This window comes from Aquila chrysaetos, chromosome 25, assembly GCF_900496995.4.
Source record: "Aquila chrysaetos chrysaetos chromosome 25, bAquChr1.4, whole genome shotgun sequence".
In the NCBI taxonomy this organism is placed as follows: Eukaryota; Metazoa; Chordata; class Aves; order Accipitriformes; family Accipitridae; genus Aquila; species Aquila chrysaetos.
In genome coordinates, this window is record NC_044028.1 from 2,053,383 (window position 1) to 2,072,691 (window position 19,309).

Here is a 19,309-nt window from a genome sequence, read left to right on the forward strand (position 1 = left end):
AGGGATTTATTTTTTTTTTCCCTGGTTTACCTTGCAGTCATGGTGGTAAGAATGAGACCTGTACATTTGCCAGCATTTTCCAGCTAGTGTACAAGTTCTCCTTCCCATTTGATTAGGATCCCATCACCATGTTCATTATCTTCTGCTTGTTCATTAGCTTGAGATAATTAAAACAAAAGTACTAACAAAAAAATTACCTCATTCTGTTTACTGGAGACTTCAAGCCTATGGAACAAAGTTAGAACCATGGATCATACTGTGTAAAAGGTGACCTAAAAAAAACCCCACCCAGGCTGTCAGTTCTCTGGCATGCCATTTGTCATCAGCACAGTGTAATTATCATGGACTTTAGTGACACAATAAATATGAGAGCACAGGTGGTATCCATTTTCAGCTGTTTAATTGAAGAAATGAAAGATCCTGTAATACAGAGTCAACACAGAGAATTTGTCAGGCTACACTAAAAACTTCAATAGCCATGACCTTGAGGTCATAAAATTACTCATCAGGAGTAAAATTTTTTATGATACAGAAGTGAAGAGTATCGATTTTATAAAAAATAATTTTATATGCAATATAAATGGACATAATGGCTCACTCCAGTCTTCTACAGGGCCTGAAAATCCAGGAGTGCTGTGTGCAAATCAATACAAATAATATCTTAAACCATAAATTTTAATTCATTTATAAAATACAGGCTGCAATTTTTTTTCCTTAGAGCTACCACAAAACCAAAACCAAACCAGGGAATGGTTCCTCCAAAGCTTTCTAAAATTTGCTTTGTCTTGCTGGTGTGTTATGCACTTATAATTGTAGCAGAATAAGCGTGACTTTAGATGCCTGGGCTGGTGCTTCGTCGGCTTTAAGTCCAGGGACTTGAGACCCACTAGAGATCCTGCTGAATGCATTTGGTTAGGAAAAAATCTTCCAGGGCCTGCTGTGGAGTAGCACTGCAAGAAAATACAGAAATTTTGTTAGAACAGCAAGCAGAAGATGCAATCAGGTGGCTCAAATTAACATCCTACCTGGAAAACCTCATGTATGTCGGGATGAAGCTGGTGCCCCAGGGGGAGCAGTGATGGTGGGGGACTCGGGTAAAGCCCCACAGACCAGAGGACTCAGAAAAAGCGAAAGCCAAGCTCTGAACCCCCAGCTCTGGACCTGACGCAGAGCTCTCTGACTGAAGCCGAAGCTGCTGTGCACTGAGCTGATCCTGCTGGGCTGAGTGCCCTTCCTCAGGTACGTGAAAGCCCCCGGAGTCTGAATTTCTGGTAGTATTTTTTTTTTTTTTTTGGCAGCCGTCCTCTGAGTCCCAGGGCCGTGGCCGGTGCCCGCTGTGTGGAGCCGCGGCTGCCCTCACTCCGCTCCCCCTCACGCCCGCGCTGGACCTTGAAGGAAGGTCGCACGCAGCGAGAGGGCGCAAAGCCCTTTTCCCGCCCACGGCGCTCGCCGCCATTTTGTCTCCCTGTCCTGAGCACCTCACGCCTTCCTTTCAGGGTGCTCCCTTCCCATCCCAGCTGGTCTGTGTCTCCCCCAAGACCCTTTGGCGGTAGGTGAGGCTGCGGTAAGGACTCCTGCCTGCCCAGCCTCTGAGCTGACACTGTCCCTGCCTGTGTGGGACAGCCGCCATGAGCTGCTCGGGCTTGGGCAGGGAAAGAAATGAGTATGGTGATGGGCCCATGCAAGAAAAATCTCTTTGCAGCGTAGAGCCCAGCCTGGCTTTGGGGGTGCAAGCTCGTTTGGTGCCAGACACCAGTTTGGGATGGGGTGGTGGTGCCAAAGGCTTCGTACTTTTATTTATTGTGATTTCCATCTTGTCCCTTCTCTCAGAAGAAGGTCTGATCCTGGGTGGTGGTGAGAGAAAGTTCCCTCAGCTGTCCGCGGGAGCTCAGCCCCTGCTTCTGAGGAGGTAAGTGAGGGGTGCAATTGCATGCTGCTGCTTCCCCCATCAGGGCCTGTAGCATTTTAAAGCCTAAATCGCCTCTCTAATATTCCTTTGATACATGTGTTCCTGGTGCTGTTTTCTTTAACCTGATTCAGCTGTGGTGTGAGGTATGTCATTTAACAATATTTAACTTCTTTGGAGGCAAGAATATTAACCTGCCTTGGAGGTATAGTTGAGGTGACTTTCCTACATAAGTGAGTGTGAATTCTTCCATATAATGGGATGGGAATAGGTTTGAGGGCCCCATTGTTCGGTAGTTTTTGTAAGGCAAGTTTGGGATACCTTTCTATGAGAGTTTAGTTTGAAATGCTCTTTAAGAGAAATCGCTTTGTTCTCAGATAACTGCTTACTTTTTTTAAAGTGTAGACTGTCTATTTCTTTTCTAGTGTGTTCAACAGATCATTATACTAACGCCCAATGAAATGGTTAACAATTCTCACACAAGGTGCCAGGTACAAAGACTTCGAAAGCCATTCAGGACTTTTGTTATAAAGTTTGAACAGGCGTCCTCTGAAAAATGTCAGCAGTTCTCTCATATTAAAGGTTATTAAGATTTGGACAACTCGATGGTTCCTTTTACAAAAAAGTAGAATCTGACAACTATTTGCTAAATATCAATAATGTCTCTGAGGGTGCCCGTGAAATAATAAGAGGCATTCAGATGGGCTAACAAAGCATCCACGGCCCGACTTTGGTATCAATAGAGAGGACTTGAGTGCGCAGTAGCTCACAGGAATGGGCAGTAATGCTATGTTGGCAGCCTGAAAATAACTGATTTTTAAAAATTTTATTTTAATAAATTCAAAACTTTTCTACTTCGAGGAAGGAATGAACTCACTTTTTAAAGTAGTTTAATATTAAGTCCAAAACCTCAGTTAAGGTGGTTTGCAACTCAAAAATTTTCTTTCCTCCCATGTAAATGGCCTTTTATATATGAACTGCCTCATTAAATTCAGTTGGACTTCCCAGACAGGAGAAGGAGGGTAAATATTTTTCAGAGGCTGGTGCTAATGGAGTCATTTAATGCTGAATGAATAAATAAATAAAAATTACAGACCTTTATTTGAGAAGCATAGGTAGTTATAGTAAAATTCATAACTTACATCACCAAATACAAACAATAAAGAATTGTCTACTTCAGATGGCTTGAAATGCTTTTTAGTGAAAACAGATGCTATTTAGGTCAAAACATTTGTGTTAAAAAAATAACTTGTTATTCCACTGTGAATAGTTTTAAGTGATTTGTTTAGATTTTCAAAAAATCTAAATTAGTTTTCTCAAGTTACAGATAAAGAATGACTTATTCTAGTTCAACACGGGACTTTGTTGCACTTTCAGATCTGCATCCAAATCTTGCTCGTCCTGTAAGTCTCATAGACATAGTACTTTTGTTCTCAAATGAAATTGTATATGACTGTATTATATTACTGCAAAATTATGTAATTGATGTGTATTTAGATACTAATAGCATTAGTATAATTGTTAGATATAAAGTACCTTACCTTCTTTGTGTATAAACCAGCAAAATGAAAATTGATGCTGTTGCTGTCCGTAGTATGTGGATACCACAACTATAGATATTGACTGGACAATTCAATGTCTGAAAGTATCAGAGGCTTCTTTGTAATGTTTTAAATAGATGCTGCATTAGTAAAGACATGTACAGCGTCAGCATTATGTAGTCACAATACATCTGTAACCTACAATAGTCTTTCACTACAAGCTCTGAACGTAAGGCCCAATCCTGCAGTCTTTATTTCTGTGCTCAATCCCTCTGGGCTAAATAACATAGTCCTGAATTATTCAAACAAAACTCTTGGTGAATGGTATAGTGTTTTAACTGGATAAAAATCTCACAATTACATGTCAGATAGGATCGTTTCTGTTTCTTTAGAACAAAAAGCAGGTTTTGTGGTTGTCAGTTTATAAGAAGCTAAGAATTTTGCTTGTGGGAGTACAGGAGAGCAGGATGAACCAAAAAGTAAACTTAAACAGCAAAGCTTTGTAGTTGGCAGATTCATACAGATGTTTGAGTACGGGGGGAGGGGGGATTTGTTTGGTGTTTCGTTTTGGTTTTTTTTTTTTGTCCTGATAGAAGTGAGGATTATCATCACTGGAGTAAGAGATGAATAGGGGAATGTGCTGTAAAACTCAGTATTTTTCCCTTCTGAGTTTTAGATGGTTGAATAAAAACCAGGAAGTCTGGGGAGGGCAGTTTTTCATTCTTTGCTCTCCAAGATGATGTTTTAATATGGGAGGGAGAAGACTATATTATTCTCTGTTGCAGTATTTCCCACCCTTCACTGTGTAGCCCACCAGCGATAACATGTCTTCTGAGCCTTCAGTGCTGCGGGGAGTTGGAGTCTGGAGAACAAACCAGAGAGGCAGGGTTTCCCCACGGAGGCACTGCGAGCTGCGGTGCGGTGTTACAACCCTATCTCCCCGTACAGCTTAAAGTAGATGCACTGTCTATAGAGCTGTATGGCCCATGGAATTCCTGATGCTTGTGAAGAGAGTGAAAACACGGAGTTTTCCTGTCCCAAACTTTTTTATTTGGGAGGGGCACAATTTAGCCCCTTTTTTCTCATTTATTTTAAACAAATGGAAGAGAAATCACAGAAAAGGGGTGAACTAGGAGAAGGAGTTTTACGTGCCCTCACAGACTTATTGTATATTCTTTCCAACTTTTTATAAACGCCTGGTCGCCAGTAAAGCTAATTTAAGCTGTCACTCACAGTTACTCTCAAATAGAGTGATCCAGTAACTCGGTTAAAAGCTTTTATTTTACAAATAAAACTAATCTTGAGTGTTGCAATTAGCAACATACAGTAAAGGAAGTATTTTTATAGAAAATAATTCACTACTATCTCATGATAGAATGATCAGTATGTGTCTGGGACGTTAAAACACCTGAGCACACATAATTCAAAGTATCAAAATGTCATATTTTTTTACTTTGCAGTTTATTTTTTAAAAGTGAAATAGATCAAAGTCTAAGAAACTTGCAGTGTGTTAATGCTGTAGTCTCATGATTTGGTTGAGCAGCCTCAAGCAATGCTCTGCCAAAAAAGGCAGTATGGCCTGCTTCCTCATTGCAGGCGTGTTCTGCTCCTCTTTTGGTGAAACTAGTGCTTGTGTTGTTGCACAATAAGCTGATCAAGGAAATGGAAGTTTTTTGACCCCCCCAAAATAGTTTCCAGCCAGATCACTTCCTTCTGCCAGCTTGCTGTGCAGACTTAGTGCTAATACAAGAGAGGTGAATATATCCGCAGCAGGGACGGGAGGTTTCTTGTGGAAACTCCAGATTGACATCAGCTTAATTCATGTGAAGAGTCATTCTGAATGTCAGTTCTTCCGACTGGTGGTGAGATACAGGGTTTGTTGCACTTTGATTTGAAATGTTTGTTTTTTAAGAAACAAAGCCAAAACCAGAAAAATAAAATCCTTATTTAAATTACTACATGTAATGTGGACAGATAGAAAACACTCTGTTAGAAAGATTGGAAGAACTAGGATATTACGCTGTTGTACACATACATCCTCTTAATGAGTTCATTTCCATCACTAGGATAAGACAGTTACCTTGCTCCATCTAGTGATTCAAAGTAAACTGGGAACATGTGATCTAATTTTTGAGCACATGTCAATACTGTATAGTTACAGTGAGGTCCTTCAGGTTGCATTGGTTTGTGAATAGGTGCAAAATCACTCCCCCTTGCTAGCTGACTGCTGGGGTTCCCCTGCTTGAATGAGAGAGTCAGGTGATGCTGCAAGTAACTCCACATGTGACGAGGAAGAGATGTGGCACGCTTCATGTTTTGAAGGACCCTTGCAGTATTGCAATGTCAGTCGCTCCTTCCAGTCCTTGTTACCAAACCAGCTCTCATTGCTTACCTCTTAAATCCCAAACTAGCACTGCCATACTCTTCTCTCACAGTGAGGAGGACCTTTTTATTTAGGAAAAAAAACCCCCAAACACCACACAGCTATATATTATTAATATATATTATATATATATATATCTTTCTTCCAGTTTGTGTTTGCTCCTAGTAGTTTTGTTTGACAATTGAGACTGGGGTGCTTTTGCATAATAAATACAGGTTTAGCAAAGCAGAATAAGATTGATTTTTGTTTTGAAACATCAAAAAAGTTCATTGCCTAAGCTCCCTTTGTAGTCAGTTGAGAGACAGACAGCAAGAAAGAGGCACCTGTACAAATTTACGTTGCTTAGATGAGGATAGGATAAATGGCCCTCCCTATGGATGTACACGTGTGTATCTCGGTGCTGACAGCAGGGGAAACCTTGAACGCTTAACTGTAAAATAAATCCTGTCCAGAATTTTCATGGTGCATTTAAGGAGATCTGAGACCTGTGCAGAGAGCGTGAAACAACAATATTGCTGCCTACCTGAGGAGAGATTGCTGTAGAACAGCCAAAATTGTGAATGTTTTGGATGAACTTTTGTCCTCCCATTGTCTTTACAAACAGAAACAGATGTATTTCTTTTAATATTTTTATTAGTCACTCTTTTTCTTAAAGTCAGATTGTATGTTTATGTTTTAGTTCTTAGTTCGTATGGCACTGTGGAATAAATAGATTAAAATGATTACCAGTCAGAAATATGTTTATTATCATCAATAGAGTACAAGTCCATGAAATCTAATTCATCATATACATCTGTGTTTAATACTTGTATTCTATAATCTCTTTATTTTTCAGAATGTAATCGGTGTGGTTATTGGGAAAACAGATGTCAGAGGCTTTCCAGACAGAAAAAGTACAGTCCCTTTTAACTGTTTTTACTTCATTTTCTTATACGGTATAATTTGGCATATATGACTGAAATCAATATTTAAATGATAAACAGACTTCTTAGTGTAAAATGTATAGAATAAAAATGTGCAAAAAAAATTGTGTGTGTTTGAGAACCAAGATGAAGGAGCAGCAATAGTTTGGCTAAATCTTATCAATTAGAATTTGTTTGGGAAAACTCCGTCTTGGAAGTAAGTGTTTCAAGGTCTGAAGAAGATGGTACTGATACAAACCCACTATTGTATAAATACTGCTGGAATAGACTTAGTCCCTTCATATTCATTCTCTCTTAAAACAGAAATGTTAAGGAGATGTCTTGAGGAGTGGAACAAGTAATTTCTGGTCTGGGTAGCACTAGCTTCATCTTACCATATAGTCCTAAAGAAAAATGGCAATTATACATTGTTAATACAGCATTAGCTGGAAATTGAACTAATGTATCTACAGCTTAGGGTTGACACATGCACTGTTAGGATGCATCTCCAGTCACAGGGCACCATTCCAGCTCTGTGTGAAGCGCTCAGCTATTCTGTTGGCGTTGTCGTCATGCTGAGCTGCTCTAGTGGTGGATTTTTAGAAGGAATTCATCATCGTCACCAAAAACAATTCTACACAGTCTGAAAATGTGGTGTTTGTGTTTATGCCTCCATGGAACTACAGTCAGATTATGCTTACTCTATGCGGATCACTATACAGTTTTCATTGATAATTTAAAAATAGCATATTGCATAATGGAAAGCTTTGTTAATCAGCTGAAAGAGAAAAGGTAATGCAGTGTTTCAGAGACTGATACCCTCTTGACCATGAACTTTCCCTAGAGCTGGAAACACTTTGCTTTATTCAGTTAAACCCCTCAGTACTATCTGGACAGCAATACTGCCTGTGATCTGCAGCCTTGTACGTCATTGCGGTGGTCTCATACATAGGCACAGCCATCTGTTACACAGACAGCCTACCTGTTACAAAATTTGGGCTAGTATGTACACTCCTTCATAGCGTTGCTTCATGCGTTAGCCCTGTTTATGTGTTTGTCCATGCCTTGAATGTAGCATCGTACAGTTCTTTTATTTCTCTTGCATTAGATCTGTAAGTTTATATGGTGCTGCCTAAAGTTAAGTGATATGTGTACGTGGGTGGGATGGTACAAGTAAGGCATGAGTTGTAGCCATCCCCATTGAGGAACACCAGTGTGTTTACTGAACAGTCTGCTGACCTCTAGTGGTACTCACCAGATTGCGGGTAGTAAATTCATCAGAAAATCTAGGACAGCCTCGAAACAATAGTTTTTATACATATATTCTAGACTGAAGTCAAGCTGTGCTAACGAATTGTAATAGTGCTGTTTATTTTTGCAGACATTGGGTCTGAAAGATACACCTTCAGTTTTACTATTCGTGATTCACCCACTTATTTTATAAATGTAAATTCTTGGGGCAGAGAAGACTATATTAGATCGCTTTCAGAAAGCTTTAGAGTTGGTGACTGTGGTAAGCTGGAGTTTATTCTTAACATGTTTCTGTTTGAATGTGGTTTTTTCCCCCAGTAAATCAGTGTTATGTGTTTGTGGTTTTGTTATATTTTTCTCTGAGGACTCAGAAAACAGTCTAATTGGAAACAAATTGTTCAGTTATGTTAAATATAAAGAGGAAAGGAATGAGATTTCAAGGATTTAAATTCAAAACCAGTAAATATGTCAACAAAAAGACCAGATACAAACCCACTGAATGCAGCCACCCAGACTTTACCTATAGTTAGTCGATCTGAATTCTTACATTATATTCTGTTCTTATAAACTACAAAAAATAAGCTCTGTAAAGTAGTTTGGTGTTTGTCTTCATTTAGTTATAGATATGACTATGATTGTTCATAAAAACACAGCAAAAGTCTTGTATTTATTTACAGTCTGTGCTTTTATCTTGATAAGTTAATAGAAAGACTTTGCTGCCAATGGTTGCTAGATCAGAGTGTTTGGGTAAAAGTTGTGGCTATGAAGAGTGTACACACAAGAACTCAGTGTCATTTTGTCTCCATTAAATGTCTTGATGACTCCTGTGGGACTTTGGCTATAATGTGCACTGTCTGGACAGGTATGGTTTTCAGTATGAAAATATTTGGCAGTAGTTACTGCATGTACCTTTTCCTTTCCTTATCAACCTTGAAAACAACCATTTTTAAAAGCCATCTCTCTTTATATGTATCTATATTCAGTTTTCTAACATTATTTATCAATGTTTTATTTTAGTTACAATTGAAAATCCTTTAGTTCAGTCAAAGGAAGCAGAAAGGGAAGAAAAATTCAACCCTGTAACTCCTAGGTAAATTTAAAGCATAGACTAATAGCTCTTTTCAGAAAGATAAAAGTTAATACTTTACTTGCCAGCTGATTGCAGCAGCATGTGATTGGTAGAAGTATTTGAGGTTGGTTTTCTTATATAGCTGTACCTTCCTCCCTGCGTTCAACCATGTGTGGTCAAGTAATCTCAAAAGAGAATATATTTCTCAGTACATGGCCTTTGGAGCTTTGTTGGAAAGGAATAATGCTCTTTGTAACTAAACAGAGTAAATTCCATTCTTTGAGTACACTCTACTAAAATTATTTGAAATTTATTTCATTTTGCCAAAGTGTTTTATCAGACATAACTGCTTTATGGAAGGTATGTCCTCATCAAAATCCATTCACATGAGATATTTATCTAGAAGATATTTTAATACGCTGCAATGCTATTTGTTACTTATTTGGTAAGGCATTGTTGTTTCTTTTGTATAGTGCAATGTGTATATGTTGTCTTTCAGTGTATTCTCTCAAATCTGAACAATTTGAACCAGTGTATAAAACTAACATTGCAAGTCTTAATTTAGATATGTTTTAACTTATCTTAGATATCTAAGATGCAGGTATTAGGTAAAGATAAACTAATATACCTGTTCTTTAATTAGGGTTTCTTTCCTAATTGGTCATATTCTAATATTTTTAATTGTATGGCAGTCATAGGAATATTGCATATATGCACATTAAATTGGCAAGTTAGAAGTTTTATGTTCGTGCTTACTGATCATCTCTAAGCTTTGTAGCAAATGTATAGTTGTAGTAGTTAGACTCACTACTTACTCCCTGGGTAAATGGAAAGAAAGAAAAGAACAAATGTCAGGTAGAAACTTTGTTGTCCCACAAGCGGGGTTCAGTACCCAGTGTGCAATAAGCCAATCTTATACACAGAGCCGAGATATTTATTTATTCCACATTTGCGCAAAGATGAGTGCTAGGTGGTAATTCCACAAAGCTAGCACACCACACCAAAGAACAACAATGTATTATCTTCTTACATGATTAGTAAAAACCCACCTAAATTTCCTTTCATTGGTTGGTAGCCACCATCTCATCTAGTATTGGTTAGTTATATTTAAATTAGCCTCGCTTGCTATGTAAATTAGCAAGCATGCTCCTTGCAGGTGTGTGCGGGGGCAAGTCTTTCCAGTCTTGAATTGAGTCGGTGGTTGTGATCTCCCCCTGCCGCGTTTACGTTTCCCCTAGTTCATGCTTCTTTGGCAACCATCCGGCCTTCAGCGCCTTCTGGAGCAGGATGTTCCCTTTTTATCAGTCTTTAGTTCCTCTTCAAGGGCATAGTCCTTAGTAAGGCATGATACAAAGTAATCAGGCCTGCATAGTGAAGCTATTGAGTAATGGTCCATCTTATAGGACAATGCATCATGTTTAACCCTAAATTAAGCAGTATCACCACAGCCTAGTCATTAACTCAAACATATGGCTACAACTTCACTGAGGAAAAGAGCTCCTCTCCAAATCTATAGATTTCATAAGCATTTGTAAAATACATTTATCCAGAATATATTGAATATATCTTATTTCCACTAGCTAACAGTGCATTACAAATATTACTTAGGTCATTGGGCTATTACTTTTGAAAGCACCTTACCAAATCCAGTCTGACTGTAGTGTCTTATTATGTCATGATGCCAAAACGTTTTAATTACCTGGATTACAGACATTTTGGAACTTATCTTATTTTTAGCGATTCATAAGGGCTGAAAGATTTACAAATATGTATTGTACTTTGCTAGCATTTCAATTATAAATAAGTATAAAGTACAGGATAATACGCTTTTGGTAGAAGTAAAGTATATAATTTTTAAAAAATAACTTTAGAACAAATTAATTCAAACTTTTCCATATCTTTAGGGAAAACAATAGAGGAATAAATCAGCAGTTATTTTCTCATGTGAATTGAATTAACATTTTACACTGTTAATATATTGGTGAGTGAAATGTTGATTGATGTGATTTGTTTTGTGCGTACTATCTAGTTGCTACAAATTATTGCTCAGTGAAAATCATTCAGTGGTCAAAATATCTTCATGTTATGAAATGGACACCAAACTACTTTCTCTGTTGCACCTGCCTGTCAAGGACCCTCAGGATTATTATTCACTGGGTGATATCATTGCAAATGGACAAAGCCTTGATGGAAGAATCCTTAATGTGCTTGCAGCTGTAATGTCAGTAAGTTAAGGAGCCACAGCACCATGGGTGATTTAACTGACTTAAGTGTGAATATGGATTTTGGGACTCATAGTGGACAGGAATCACTGGTTTTGTTTGTTTGTTTGTTTAGGTTGGCAGTCACTTCAGCTGAGTTACAACAACCATACAAGCTACTTAAGATTTTCATCAAAATGAGGGAGGAAATTAAGGGAATGGAATGTCCTACATCAGTTGTCTTTTTGAAATCATGCATGTGCAAGCAGTAGATAACTTGCAAATATGTAAAGTGCAAATTATTATAAAATAAAATGTGTCTCTTTATCTTGAAGTACAATTACTGTTGTTAAACTTTTAGTGGTGTATAGGTTTTCTTTTAATGGTGTACTTTTTTTTTTTTTTTCACTTTTTTAACTCTTCTAGGTTATCACTTTTATTCTCCTAAACACTTACTAGAGGAAAAGTGACTGCTTCTCTTTCTTCTTAAAGGTTGGGGAGCCGAAGTATTTTATGACTTCAGACAAAAGAAAAGGTCAGAGGTGTGAAGTAAAGCTGTATGATGAAACAGAGATGTCTTTTCCAATAGTATGGTAAAATGTTTTTTAATTCACTAAAATACTCAAATTAATGCAAGAGTAGGTAAAGAAATTAACTATAATACATACTGTTATAATACTATCTTTTAATTTAAATGTATTATTATTTGGGTGGCAACTGTGATGAGGCAGCAATGTATGCTAAACAGAGGCTTAAAAAAGAAGTTCATTAGAGTGACCTTACATGTATTGCCTAGTTTTATGACTTGCTGACAGACTCTTAGCTTATGAATGGCAAAATGAAGCTTAGTTCCAAATAGTTACATTTTTTTAATGTGGAAATTCGAACTAATTCAGGAAATGGCATTTAAAAACAGTTGCAAAGGCAGCACATTTCTTCCACAAAATAGGGGGGGGAGAAGAGGAGTATGCTTCATTTTTAAAGCCAAGCAGAATTAACAAGTGGAATGGAAATAGGTTGAAATAGTTTTAAACTTTTAAAATAGTGCAGAAGCATTTTGATACTACTTTGGCCATATTTTCAAACTGTATCCCACTTACAGACATGACTACGTTCATACCATTTATGCATGTAAATAGAGATTTGTTTACACAGGAATATTTGCATTTTGCCCATAGTTTGTTCAATAAACTTGTGGCTTATCTACGTGCAAGGGTATGTGGGTATTTGTTTGCACTGGGTTTGCTGTCTGTTGGTTGAAATGACCTTTGTTCCTTAGCTAGAAGTAGCAAGATAGCATTGCACTCAGTGTCGAAGTTAGAAACTGTTATCAGACAGTGTAATGTTTAGCACAGTTAATGTATACACACGAACATACTAAGCACCTATGGTGTGAAGTTTTCTAGCCCTTGAGCTGCCACCAATGTTAATTTGCAGCAGCAGCCCCGATGCTCTTGTTTCAGTGCTGGTACGTAGTGATTGCAGAGCTGTATGCTTCAGGAGACCTCAGAAGCAGAGACTAGGTGGTCTTACTGTGGTTACCCTAAACTGTGCCTTTTGCACTTTCATGGAGCCCTAGGCAGAGGCAAAGATTCAGGAAATCCTTGAGCAACAGCACTGTAGTGAAGATAGTTCAGAGGCCATCAGTGAAGAGGTGGCTGAGCAATACTAGATGAAAAGTAAATATCTTAAATCTTTTTCCAAGGATTAAGGAAAAAAACACCAGAACAAAACTGTGCTTTGGCAGTATTCTTGCCATCCAAACTTAAAAGGAACAGAATGAGATTTCATCAAGGGACCCAACCATCAAATTACCATTTTTGAGGGATACCGCTGACCTCACTCTACTCTCATCATCCACAGTTACAAGGATTCCAGTGTTGGAAAGCCAGCTGAACATCTGGCCTAGTGATGTCAGCAATCAATTTGTTCCCACAGAAAAAGCTCAGCTGATAAGCAGTTATTTTAACTGTGATTTGCTTTAGTTAGAAATTACTTTTGTCAAAGCTCTGAAATACACACAGTATTTTTCCAGGTAAATTCTGCATTAAATAATTTTGAACGGTCTAATAGCCCTTTATTTTAAATTGCTTGGCGTGGGATAAAGTAGGGACCGTATTAAACCATACATAAAGCATCCTGGCTGGCTGCAAACTAGATGCCTGTGGATATACATGGCATTTCATTTGCATGTGCATGTAACAAAGGAGTTGTGTCCCCTTTGACCAATTTAATTATAACCATATTATTTAGTAGTTTAGTACTAAACAGTTTGAGTGCTGTTTCAAAAATGTTTCAATACATTAACTTTTTTTTAATTTAGTTGGGATAATGAATCTATCCAGCTTGCACAGAGTTGGATCCCACGAGAAACAGGTATAATAGTCTGGTTTTTATGTTTTTACTGTAGTTCTTAATGTGATACTTATTCTACAGTAACAAGTGGGGGTTTTTTTGTGCACAGTAATATTTGCATCAGATGTGAGAATAAATTTTGACAAATTTAGGAACTGTATGACTGCAACTGTGATATCAAAAACCATCATTACAACTAATCCAGGTAAGAGCTGTTGAAGTATTGCTTTGGTATTAGTAATCATTATAGGCTAGAATGCATGAATGAATCTATTGGAGGTCTGACTTGTTCTACCTGCTTGCCTCGGAAAGCTCCCTGCTTCTTGTCTGTTATGTAATGACCAATGCTTTTGGCTTCCACCCTTTTCTCTTCCTTTTTTAGTTTTTTTTATTTTTTTTTTTAATTTTATCTAAGCAGCCTTCATATATTCCCTGTAGGACTAACAGTTAAAGTAAAAAAGAGAAAAGCATCTCTTGACTAATTCCAAGAGACAACGTGTTGGTACTACCAGAATAAAAAGTTGCAAAATATAATTATGCTGTTATTTTTACATGCTACATATATTAATAACTTTTAAAAATACATTTTCAAGAAACAGCAGAGGCAAATGTTCTCTTCAGCTTCATAAAAGAGAGTGCACAATCAGGAGCTTTGCCTGATAAAATGGACGAGCAGTCAAAAGGATCCATTAACTGTAAGCATGGATCCAAACACTTTGATTTTATTTAACTATATAACGTAGTTTCATAGTGCAGCTGAAATATCAAGTTCTTGCTCTGTGTGTTCATAGAAACAAAACCAAGGTATAGCCTGGCTGAATATTTAAAGTTTGGACTTGTTACTGGGGCTATCCCTTATATTATCAGTTATGTATCTTCAGCGTTGGTGACTATACCAATTGCAGCCTGTCTGTCATGTTCTTTCTGTCTTGAATAAGTACGAAAAATGGAGAGGGAAAGTTTTTGTCAAAAGCTCATTTTGGTGGATACAAAGATTAAATATTAGATATTTTCCTGATTTGAATGTGCTTTTGGGTTTTGGTTTTTTTGTCCCCAAATGATAAGCCTACTTCAAAAGGAAGGTGTGTGTGGTTTTTCTGATACTTTAGGTCAAATCCTCTCCTTTTTATTACCTTAAGATCCTTTTTTGTTGTTGCTTTTCTGTGTTGTTTCTTTCTCAGATGCACTTAACATGTCTTTTAAACTTCTAGTGGAGACTGTAGTTGATATTTATACTGTGGAACAGCTGAAAGAAAAAGCTTTACAGAGTGATGGGAAACTTGAACCAGTCTATGGCATTATTTATGGCTACATTTCTACACTGGACATTGATGATAATGCATCTAAAGTTATTCGCAACAGATGGTAAGTGACTGCCTGTTTTAAATTTGTATTAAAAAGTTCTTGTCCTTCTTCCCCTGACCCAAATTAGATAGAACAATATTTTAGTCCAGTTCTGGACAAGAAATAAAACTCCTCTGGACAATGCCATGTGGATTTCTGTTGTGTAGACTTCCAGAAGTAGCAAGAAAGAGGAGTTGGCTTTATGAAGGACTTGCTCTTTGTGGTCCTAGAGGAGAGAAGAAGAAAGATGCCATTTTGTCTCAGACTTAAGAGTTTAGAAGATGAAGAATTTTTTTTAAAGATGAAAGGTCTCTTGGGAAGTCTCAGTCTAGAAAACAGTTTCAAAGAAGGAGGAATTACATATATGCATTAATTATCTTCTTATGTTTCAGTTCAATATGCCGTTTTATAGTAAATGAAATGTCAAACACATGCACTTTCTGCAGTGACGTCTCTTCATATTCAAAGTCAACTTTTTCAAGCTTTGACATACTCGTTGATCTGACAGATCACACAGGCACTCTTTATTCTTGTTACCTGTCTGACTGTGTAGCTGAGGAAACATTAGGCTGCACAGTAAGTAGAAATGAATTAGGTTGTTCTTATTTGATCTGAGCTGTGAAGCTTGAAGAAAACTACAAAGACATGTAAATGTTCTTCGTATATGTGTATGTGTACACCAGTTAAAAAAGTTTGCATGTACATGTGGATACACATACACTCGGCTTTTTAACAAGTCAAAAGTTAGAAGTCAGTAGCTGCTAATAAGAAGAAACGTGTTAAATGTAAGAGTGAATACCCTATTCAGAATACTGTTTTATTTTAATTAATTCACACTTTTCTGAGAATGTGGTTGGAATTCCCTAACTTTGATTCTCAAACACCCTGCAATTTATTCTGATTAATCTGACTGTCTTGGTACATACATCACACCAAACACTATGTTAAAATAGAAAAATACAGCTTAGAAATGTATAAAAATGTGTAAGATGCTCTTTTCATCATCATTTTGTTGTGGAGATATTGTCGTAACTATACGCTGAAGAAGCGTTCTGTGGTGTCCTGTCATTAACAGGTCCATGAATTCCTCGCTCTAGCAGAAGACAAGAAGACTGCATTGAAATGGCAACTTCTTTTGGAACGAAGCAAGATTTATTTTAAAGTTAGTATTTAATGTTAATTTAAAACAGTGGCTGTTTCCCATTCAGTAGTATATTTAGTACTGAAAAATTCCATGTCAATTCTGCTGAGCTTTTAAAAATAAGGATTAGTTTTTGTACATATTCTGAATATTCCATGTAAATAGTCTTTTGTCATAATTTCAACATTAGGGGATGTCCCTGCAGGATCAGATATACGCAGGCCTCTTTCAGTCAAGCTATGAAAGACACAAACTGCCCTTAGCCAATACTGATTAAGGAGCTGGTATTTCAAAAGCACGTATACATGATTTACTCAGTCACTGATTTCTATGGCTGTAGGTTTATAATGAATAAAGTTAACAGTATATGTTTGCAAGAATAAGGCGCAGTCAATATATGTAATAGATTGTACAGTATATGGGGCTACCTAAGTATATTTCTCAGTTACCTGTATTTTTCGAAATAATGTGATTAGATATGTCTAAAACCTGCAATTCTCCTTAAAGCAACAAGAATATTAGATTCACACACCTGGAGCAATTGGTAAAAGATCTGCTATTATTTGCAATATCCTTTACTTTTTCAATTGAATTGCATGCTGTATACTGCACTGGATTTCTTTTTCATAGAACTGCCTGTCCTAGGACAACTCTAAACTGACTCCCTTTTTTAAACTTGTGCTTCTAAGACTGTTCTTACTCTTTCATCTCCCCCGCACTCTGCCCCTATTTCCAGGAAAAAATGAAAGTGTTTTACTTCAGTAGTGACAGGTATATAGCACAAAATGCGTGTACTCATACATAAAATAATGTAAAATATGTATAACCAAATCTGTCAGTTAAACATGCTGTGTGATATTAGAAAGTAATATATTTCAAAGTGCTATACAGCAGTAAAAACAAAGACCCTTAATTATTTTTACAGGTTACTTTGTCACCCAGTTGGAGAACTGGACTGAAAGTGAATGTTCTTTCATGTAAACTGGCAGATCCTAGAGAGGCGAGTCAGAGCTTGTTGGGAAAATAGATTGGAAATAAGAGATTACACTATTAATAACAGCTAGGAAAAAGACTGTCTTCACTGTATTATTAGAGGTAGAATGCTGTTGTCGTATTTTGCTAAGTATGTTCTGATGGTAAGGAAGGAATATGCGTTACTAATCCCTGTTAAGTGGGCTTCTATGTTGATCTTTTTCAGGTGATGGTACTTTAATATGTGTACTAGGGCCTCAGCTTAAGAAAAGTTAGTTCTACTGAATTCAACCCCTTACAAGGAGGGTGGAAGCTTTCCTCACTCAGTTTAGAATGTATTTGAAAAAAATCAGAAATAAAAAATAGTACGAGACAGTTCTGTTGAGCTTCTGTGCTTTTAACTGCCTTGCTACTTTAGTGCTGTGTTTGTGTTAGTTCAAAAAATAAAGACCCACTTTGAAATACTGCCTGGGTTTGTGGTACACATTGGTGAGTCCAGACATGGAACTTTTGGCAACTGCAGAGGCTTGGAAATAGCCATGATGTTTGCAAGGCTGCTTTTCTTTAGGGAGACTAAGTCTTATTAGAACGGAGTAATCAATTACCAGGGACCTCTGTCAACCAATCAAGCTAAGACTATAAGCGGCAGAGAAGAAAGGACTCTTCTTCACCAAGAGAGTTGTTCTTAGCCGAACATAAAGAATCCAGGTATGCATATTTTGCCTTTCTCCATGTATTTTTTCCTATTTTTTAATCTATTTCTGTCCTTGGCTTCCCCTGCAGCTGGTATATTTGCTACATTCACCAGTCCTCACCTTCTGAGCATATCAGGAGTTGGCCTATTTGAAATGGTGGGAAGATACTGTGGCCCTTCTCTTGCAAAGTTATTTGTTAGGCTAGAATACCCTGAGGAACTCCGATCACCCCAGTGCACTACCTACCCGTTAAAGCAACATGGCAGAGAGAAAACAACTACAGAAACAGTAAATTTTGACAAGCAATCCACCAAGATTGCATCACCCTACTCATGTGAGTGGAAACGAGGGACTAAATGCACAAAAAAATGTTGCCAGTGTTGGGTCACTGCATCTCTCCTGTTGCAGCAATAAACAACTTCAACATTTTCCTGCCGTAACAGCTAATATTCTGAAGTGAATGTTTACAATAATTTTAATCACAACTCAGCTCTGCTATCAGTACACAGTGCTGAAGAACAAACTACAAATGATGCATTGTTGCTGTTGCCATAGACGGTAATGTTTAATAGACACGACGAAAAGGAAACAGCAGAGAAAGTGAATTTAATCCTTCCTCTTTCAGAATTATTCACCTTAACTTCCCTGCTCAGCCCAGCTCTGTTGGCCTGACTTCTCTGCTTGGCCCAGCTCATTGAGTTGCAACAAATTCAGAGGACAGCTTCCCTGCTGAGAGAGGTAGGCTTAAATCAAGAGCGTTTTGACTGCTGTGAGCCAGGGGCTGGTTCTGTTCAGATGTAATGGCTGAATGTCTGTTTCAGTTGGCCTTTGTTCCTTAGCCTTCCTTTAGATGAAATCTGAATTATGTCCACAGCATTTAGGCCTCAGCATACAAAGAACTTTTACATGTGCTTTAAGTCATTGGCTTAAGTTAAAAGTGGAATGAAATGTCTGCATGTTTGCAGGATTGGTACCCAATGCAGGTGGTGTGCGGATACAGAGTGGTGTGCTGGAAATAGGAAAATGTCTATTTTTCTTCTGCAACATGCTCTGCTTTCTTTTCACCATTTGATTTGCAGTATCCTGGACGATGCTGCTCTTTCACTGAGGTGCTATTTTTTGGGCTACAGTAATTTTCTCTGCAAGACTTTCCAAATGCACTTTTAAGACAAAACTTCCTAGCGGTTAAGATCTGGCTCCAATAAATGGAAGCATTTAACTTTGGTGCTTGCACGTATGTAAAAAAAAATAATCCATCTGTTTTTGTTAGAAATTAGTCAGTTCTATGCAACCTTTGAAAATGGCAAGTTTTGATGTTTGTGGGGGGAGGGTTTTTTAAATTATATTTTACAACTTAGTGTGTCACTCCTTTGAATTGAAAGTGAACTCGCTGTCATGCAAACTGGTAAGAGTGTGTTAGATCAGTTGGAGTTTGGAAACGGGAAAAGTTATGCAGCATGGCTTTTTAACAGCTGGAAATAGTTAAAAACTTCACTGTTGCACTGCACTGTATAAGTAATGGCAATTGCTGCAGTTAGATTTCTATTAA

At 37.5% G+C, this 19,309-nt stretch overlaps 1 protein-coding gene across 1 annotated transcript; it reads left to right on the top strand.

Moving 5' to 3' along the window:
* The first annotated feature begins 1,830 nt into the window (after positions 1-1,830).
* On the top strand, positions 1,831-17,484 carry MEIOB (meiosis specific with OB-fold). Its single transcript, XM_030001928.2, has 14 exons — positions 1,831-1,909; positions 3,228-3,309; positions 6,666-6,723; positions 8,114-8,245; positions 9,001-9,073; positions 11,082-11,277; positions 11,746-11,846; positions 13,577-13,629; positions 13,718-13,813; positions 14,202-14,303; positions 14,820-14,973; positions 15,345-15,528; positions 16,028-16,114; positions 17,019-17,484. The coding sequence occupies exons 2-14, from the start codon at positions 3,241-3,243 to the stop codon at positions 17,118-17,120; spliced, it is 1,407 nt and encodes a 468-aa protein (XP_029857788.1). The 5' UTR covers positions 1,831-1,909; positions 3,228-3,240; the 3' UTR covers positions 17,121-17,484.
* Positions 17,485-19,309: the final 1,825 nt, after the last annotated feature.